Source organism: Diuraphis noxia, unplaced genomic scaffold (genome assembly GCF_037042655.1).
Source record: "Diuraphis noxia isolate RWA-SAM2 unplaced genomic scaffold, SU_Dnox_SAM2 contig0001, whole genome shotgun sequence".
Lineage (NCBI taxonomy): Eukaryota > Metazoa > Arthropoda > Insecta > Hemiptera > Aphididae > Diuraphis > Diuraphis noxia.
Window position 1 is genome coordinate 43735132 of NW_028301711.1, and position 8033 is coordinate 43743164.

The window sequence follows — 8033 nt, forward strand, 5'->3', positions numbered from 1 at the left end:
AACATAACAGGACATTTTATTTACATCGGTCATAAATATACAAAATATAAAATACAAGTAAATAAAGATAAAACTTCTGATGCAGATAATAGATTTTTACATATTATTGTCACTTGCACGTGTTTTCTTTGAACAAAATAAGGTAACTACTAACTACTAAGTACTAATTTACATTAAAATATAGACAATTTAAAAATGTTTTAAAATTATACAAAAAAATAGATAAATTAACAATAAAAAAATAAACTATTTTGTGTTGGTTGTTGTGTTTATTGATGTTGAAATATTCTTAATTTTGGTATCTTTTTAATTGAGTTATGTATCTGCTTTTTTTGCCATTTACATTCTTTATATATACGAATAATCAATAAAAGATTAATCATATAATCTACATGCTGCTGACATGGGAAATTTTTTAATTCTAGCATATTATTCTTATTTAATTTTGTTAAAATCAAATTTTTCAGTATTGATAGAATTTTATTTTCACTTTTTATGTTTTCAAAATGTTTTTCAAATATTGTCAAACTTATGCGACACACATTTATTTGCCAATTAGATGGCAATTTTAAGCCTCCAGTTCCTAATGGATCAATATGTTCAAAAGTTTTGTACAAAATCAACATTTTATTTGGATCGTTGTCTTCTGTGTCAGTTAACATAATATTTGTACAGTCTATACAATTAAAATTGTCAACACAACGTTTAGCCAAATACCCAGCAAAGTATGTAATTGAACAATCTTCTAGTGTTGTTTTGGAATTTTGCATATATTCAGGTTCAGATTCTGACGAGGACGAACTATATGATGAGTTTTGAAAAACTATATTACTACTATTATTATTTTTATATTCTTCTACTGGTTCAGATTCTTGGTGATTTACGTTAGTTTGATTTTGCGTTACGTCTACATCGTTTAATATGTCCACAGTTAAAAAATCGTCTTGGTCTAACTCACAATTACATTTTTCCGACGCCTTCATTAGAGAAAAAGAAGAAATACTTGCAAAGCAACTACGAAACATTCTAGCAGTCGGGTTCCTTGTATATCCGTTTTTTTGTCTTACTATAGAAAACATATTTTCTAATGGGTCTTGGTTTAGTCTATTTGTTAATAAGAAGTATTCTTTATTATTATTTTCTGGTTGAATATTATTGTGAAAATCTAATAATTCTGATTCATATAAATTAAGTACAGATGTTAAAGACCAAATCATACCCTTAAAACACGGTGGTACTGATATTTTTTTGTCCTTGTGACTAATTTTTTTAGCGTCTTGAAATTCTGATATGGTTTTTTTAATAATTTTAAATAAATGATGATTGTTATTGCTTAATGGTCGTCTATTTAAGTTCATATCATATAAATTTTTACTGTTACAGACATCAAATACATTATTTATTAAGAGTAAAAATTCTGCCGTATCTTTTGCAGTATTTGATTTTAACTCTCCCGTTTGAATACATGTTTTAATTGCAGCCGCGACACTATTACTGAAAATTTGGATTGCTAATTTACATGACATCTTTTGAAAAGGATTCGGATAAAGATGTACAGATGACAGTTTACACATTGCCCTTGCTGTATTATTTTTTATATCAATCTCGTATGTCTTAATCACGTCGCCAAAAGATATTATTTTATTTTTAATCTGTACATTTCCTGTTAGTAGATTATTTCTGAGACTTTTTATTAGATGTGGAATATCATATAAAAGATGGATTTTTTGACCATGTATTTCAGTAATGGGATTTACTTCAGTTCCACCGAGAAGCGTAAACAACTTTTGGTTTTGTGTCCCCTGATCACACACAATAGATGTTGGTAGTAATCCGACGTCAACTATGCATTTTACACTTTCTTTTATTAAAATACTTAGGTGGTTCCCATTAACACCGTTGTTAGCCAAAAAATAACACAAAGGGAATTTCCAATTTTTGTACAGTCCTCTAACCATAATGACCAATGCATGTTTAGCTACTTTTGGTGTACGACCTAAGGAACCCAAGTCTTCAAAACCTTCGATTAAGTCTAGAGATTTATTATACTCAATATCTGTCATTATTGACATCTCATCATGTAAAATAATACATTTTTTATCACTATTAGACATTTCTGATACTTTCAATTTTATATGATATAAGTACTCCTTGTTAAAACCAGGAAGGAAATTTATAGATTTTAACCATCGGCGCACTGTACTTTCACCAGGTAAAACTATACCACTTTTTCGCATATATTTATACGTCGAAGGTGATTTATAAAAGAGTGATAGTGCAAATCTTTTTTCAGCCTTTAACCAAGGTTTACGCTTTTTATGTATAATTTGCATGGACATGAGAGCTTTTGAATTAGCAGAAGGAAAATGCACTTGACTAAATAAATTATGATTTTGATTTTTTTCCATATTACGTTTTATTTCAACTTTTTTTTTTAACGATGCAATAACTGCTCTATTTCGTTTTAATAATTTTCTAGAGTTTTTCAGTTTTTCTTGGAGAATTTTATTTTTATCTTGTAATTTTTTTGGACTTAAGCTTTTATAATTTACAGTAGAATCTAGAGCTTTCTGTGGACTTGGAATAGTTGTTAGTTCTGAAACCCAAGCTTTTGTACTTGGTGAAATTGATAACGAAGGACTGTTACAGAATACAAACGTTGATTTTGGAGACATTGTTGGAGTATGCATTTTGAAATTATTTTCATATTTATTCGTAGGAGTTAATACTTTTAAAACGTTTGGCGAAAATAAAGTATTGTTATGACCCAGGGAACCTAAAAATAAATGATTTATTAGATCATAATTTGTATTCTACCCATAATTTAAGTAATATTTGAGCTCATGGGCTTATTTACCATGCTATATGATAAATCAGTTAAGTATGTTAAGAGGACGCGATGTCCGCATGTGTTGCCTCCGTCTTATAAGTGCGTAACATAGCAAATTTTGCAATTGGCAGAATACGTGTAGCTCCGTTAGTTTAAAAATTAGAGTGAATTGACCACTTGTAAAATTTAAAGGTAAAATCCAGGCAATTCCATTTTCCAGATTTTAATTTTAAAGCGAGTTGTGAGTATTTTAAGATGTCCGAAGAATTTACAATTTTATGATACTCACAACTCGCTTTAAAATTAAAAAATAATAAAAAGCATATACATTGCCAAGATAATAATCTAATCTTACCTTTAAATTTTATAAGAGGTAAATTCTACTGAGTATATAACTTGCGATATTACACACTTATAAGACGGAGGCAACACATGCGGGTGTAACGTCCTCGTATGCGCACAAATCTGAACATTCTGAGCCACTATAAAAGAAAATATTCGACTGCAATTGATACAATTTTACATACCTACAACGACATTTCTAGCGTTTAAATTCTGAGCGAAGATTCTTCAAAACTTGTTTTAAGTGAAAATTAAAAAAAAAAAGTTGAAAGCAAATATTTGATTGTTTTTTATTAGCGTCTAAAGTTCGAAATTAGAAAAAAATACGTACAAATCATAAAATTTCGCAGTTTTTTTTATCTAGAAATTCATAAAAAAAATTTGGTTAGTGTCTAAGATTTTAAAATTTGACAAGAGATTCTCCATAAGTTTTTCTACCTTTTTTAAAGAAAAAAAAACTTCCCAGAAAGTCAAACTAAATCTTTATGATCGTTTGAAATTAGACATTGGATGTTCGCCGGTTTTTTCAGAATCGTTTTTCGTATACAATGATATATTATTGAATTCAAATTTAACACCATCCATTATATCCAGGGGCGTATACAAGGGAGGGGATGTAGGGGTCAGATCCCCCATTTGTCTTTTTTTTAAATTTTATAAAATAGTGTTCTTAGTGTTAGCGCATTACAAGGAAACATCGAGAAAAAATTAAATAAATTGTTTAAACCTACTATAATTGTTTAATTCAGGGGCGTCTTTTCAACTTTTTGAAAGGCATGCTATCAACTAGTAGGAAGTCCAAAACCAAATTCAGCAGACCGATATAATATATTATTATATAATAATTATTTAAATAACGTTGGGTTCTATCACTGGATGGCCTCCCTCCTCATGTGTTCATGTTGTAAAAATAAATTTATGTATTTGTTCAAATTTGCTTATTATGCCTATTGTAGCATAGATTGTAAATATTCTAATAAAAAAAAAAAAAAAAAAAAAATAATTATTACAAAAAAAAAAATGTCTCGCTTCACTCGACAATTTTCAATTTTATATTTCGCATGTATTTAATTTATTATGTATATACTAATATAGTATAGAACTTATAATACACCTAATAAATTAATTTTATACTTTATTATATTATTTAAACGCAAATTTAAATATTTATGGTTACGCTTTGTCCTTTAATATCTTCATGTAAAATCACTATATTTAAACGCGGTTTTTTTTACAGTACTAAGTATAAAAATTTTGATTGAATGGCATAAAATTAATTTTTTTCTTTAAAAAATTCAAAAATTTTCCAAAAAAATTTTTACGCATTTAAGAATTTATAATTTTTAAAATGGCAATTTTGTTGAACATATTTTTTAAAACAGTTAAAAAAAAATTAAATAAAAATTGACCAAGTTAGAGCAAGTTATGTTTTTGAATAATTGTAGTAAAAAAATGTAAAACAATGAAACTGGTTACCTATTTTTAAGTTTTTTAATTATCATAAAGTGAACCTAAAATTATGATATTTCACTTCATAATAATTAAAATACTTGAAAATAGGTAACCAATTTCACTGTTTAGCAATCGATATAACACGGCTATTTTTATTTCTATTCAAATCAAAACATTAATTAGGAATGTAAAATTATTGTCGTGTGCTGAAATTAGATATTTAATTATTGAAATGTGAAACAATTGATTTTTTTTACTACAATTATTCAAAAACATAACTTGCTCTAACTTGGTCAATTTTTATTTAATTTTTTTTTTGAACTGTTTTAAAAAATATGTTCAACAAAATGGCATCTTAAAAATTTTAAATTCTTAAATGCGTAAAAATTTTTTTGAAAATTTTTTAATTTTTAAAAGAACAAAAATGAATTTTATATTTTTATGCAATTCAATCAAAATTTTTATACTTAGTGCTGTAAAAAAAACCGCGTTTAAATATAATGATTTTACATGGAGATATTAAGTGTGATACGGGACTTTTGGGACATAGTGTAATTACCTATATTTTGTTATTTATTATTTTAATGTGATAGGTTTAAATTTTTTTTCTGACCCCCCCCCCCCCACACACAAAATGTGTGTATACGCCACTGATTATATTGATCTTCTATATAGTAACCTACTCTACAGCAGAGCGACATCTACTTACCCGCTTTTTTAAACTTAGTCGGAGTCGTATCCAATATTTCGTTGACATTACTATTAGCATGTGCTTTTATTTCAGAAGCATTGGAGATTTTCCATCTCCAAGATTTGGGTGAGCTTAAATTAGTGTCCAACGTTGTCTTTAAAACTGGGTCATCAACTTTTTTGACTAGATTATAATAAAATAATTTATTTAAATGCAGTATTTAAAAAATAATTGGGGGGGGGGGGGTGTTGTAAATTTACCTTCATAGTTCTTTTTGGGTATAGCATTAGCATTGAGTCTCGATTTAACATCATTTTGATTGCTATATTGGTCTTTATCAAAATGTTCTGAGCATATAAACTTTTTTTTTAACTGTTTTGGGCTTAGTAAATCCAACTCAATGTTCCCTAAAAGGAAAATTGTGAATCAAAAATCTTAATCTAAGTAGATAGATTTAAGTAAATCGTAGTTCGAATAAAAATAATTACTTGTTAAAAATATTATGATAGTATGGTTACTGGTTAGCAATTATTAATCATTAAGTATACATTAAGATTATTCGTATAAATAATGAGTTGATAAATAAATACATCTAAATACATACCAGAATTAATAATCCATTTTTTTATTAAATCAGTATTCGATGGAAATGTATGAAAACGTAACCCTTTATTTGAACTTCTGTGTGCATTTTTGCAATTAGCAAAAGAGCATTTTCTTCCTGACATTTATATTCCTTTCCTTATTAAGTACGTTCGAAAAAAAAATAAACAGTATTGTAATAATGTAATACTGTGAAAGTTAATTATTTAATTTAATAAAATTGAAATTTATTGATAACAAGTTAAAAGCAAAAGGAACGAGTTGACATGTTCAATTCAACGCAGCCAACGGTGTAATGAATATTGAATGTAAAAACTAATAAACAAAATTCCAAATATCATAGGACAACACTATACATTTAAATATATCAGTCTTAAAATGTTTAAAAATAATTATTTTTCCAGAAATAGGCGTGTAGCGTGTTACAATGTTGCACCTCGTTCAGATTGTAAACAATAATTGGTGCACTGCGATATCCTTAATATAAGTTTCTATTAGTGTTTGAATGTTTGATATTTAGTTTATTTTTATTATTCATTTTCTAACAGAATAATTTACTTTAGATGTATTATTATATCGTTGAATTGTAATTCAATATATCACGGGTGTCAAAATTCGACAAAACTCTGGGGTAGCAAAAATAAATAACTGACAAAAAATTGCCTTCTGTTTATTAAAAAAAAATTGTATCAGTATCATATAATCAATGGCATTATTTATTTTGTGGTAGCAAAATTGTACCCTTGCGCCATAAAGGCATAAAACAATGTAGAAGTCCCCTACAATGTGACGCCTATGCAATATCCTCAGACACTCAGTTCAATTTAACAAAAGTATAGTCGGGCAACAGTCAGAAACGCTGGGCAGTGGGCATATTCGTAATTCGCATATTACAGCAATAATTAACAGTGTGGTAGCTGCGGCCGTAGCAATGACTACTAGCGATTTCAACGGTTATGTCCATAATTAAAAACACATACGCAGCGCTGTATAACGGTGCTGTCCAAATAGTAAGCCGCCGAAAAACCGCTCAGTGAGCTATCTATAATATGTATAATCAATGGTATTATCTATCTATCCGAAAAATGATATTATTCTTAATAAAATAATCTAATTTGATTTCATTCTTCATTATTTTCAATTGGAAATATTTTTACATATTTGTTTACACTTGATTGTGTATATTTTATTATCAAATACAAGTTTATAGAGTGTTTGAAAAGAGGTCTTCGTTATCTAATTTACTATAATAATATGTAGTCGATAATCGACATTCATTTATCTTCAAAAATTTAAACATTCGTGTAGACTTGTAGTATTAATGTAACCATGTAATTATTTTAATCATGTAGACAATAAGTATAGGTATTAAGCATTAAATATTAATTTATAGTATAGGTAGCTACATTATTAGTTGTTTGTTATCTTTATATTTTGGATTAGTTTTAATTAATTTTAATGATCACAGTATTTGTAATTTGTTATATTTTTGTATTAACACTTTCCCAATAGGTACATGGTTCTTAAACCATTATAAATATGTATAAATTATCCAAGCTCAATATTTATTAGGTATACCTAGCATATTATTTTTATTCATTTTGATGTCCACCCATCAAAAGTTTGTTCATCAAATACATTGTTCCAATATATACTGTATAATATTATAGTTTATATATTCTATTAATGTTTAAATTCTAATGTTAGTTTACTTTTACTTTTAACAAGTTCATTAAATCTGATGATTGTTAGTACTAAGTAGGTAACTAGGTAACAAATACTTTATACTTATATTATGATAAGTAGGTAATAGAAAACATTTTGGATAGATTTTATAGTAGATAGGCTATAAATTAATAGCCAGAAAAAATAATAATATTAATTGAATATACTGGTGTCGGTGATAACATAATTTTTACTCAGTTGTGTCAATATGTTCTCCCAGCCTACCTCGGTTTACCTGGTAAACTCGTAACGGACTAATACCTACATTATATTTCATTGACTAATTTACCATTTTACCACCCTCATTCCTCAATATGATCCAATATTTCACTTTAAACAATGTAAACTACATATTATTGTTTCTACACAAAAGCCTTAAAGTACTATTGT

General features: G+C 27.3%; 1 protein-coding gene across 1 annotated transcript; it reads right to left on the reverse strand.

The window, feature by feature from the left end:
- Positions 1-263: 263 nt before the first annotated feature.
- Positions 264-6882, reverse strand: LOC149060732 (uncharacterized). The gene is made up of 4 exons (XM_089230479.1): positions 6813-6882; positions 5576-5722; positions 5334-5498; positions 264-2776 (listed from the first exon to the last, which is right to left on the reverse strand). The coding sequence occupies exons 1-4, from the start codon at positions 6880-6882 to the stop codon at positions 270-272; spliced, it is 2889 nt and encodes a 962-aa protein (XP_089086605.1). The 3' UTR covers positions 264-269.
- Positions 6883-8033: the final 1151 nt, after the last annotated feature.

Coding starts and splice junctions, on each gene's coding strand:
- LOC149060732 (XM_089230479.1), bottom strand. CDS start 6,882: ATGGACATAACCGTTGAAATCGCTAGTAGTCATTGCTACGGCCGCAGC. Junction 5,723..6,812: donor CCACACTGTTAATTATTGCT/GTAATATGCGAA, acceptor TTTTCCTTTTAG/GGAACATTGAGTTGGATTTA. Junction 2,777..5,333: donor GACTAAGTTTAAAAAAGCGG/GTAAGTAGATGT, acceptor ATTTATTTTTAG/GTTCCCTGGGTCATAACAAT.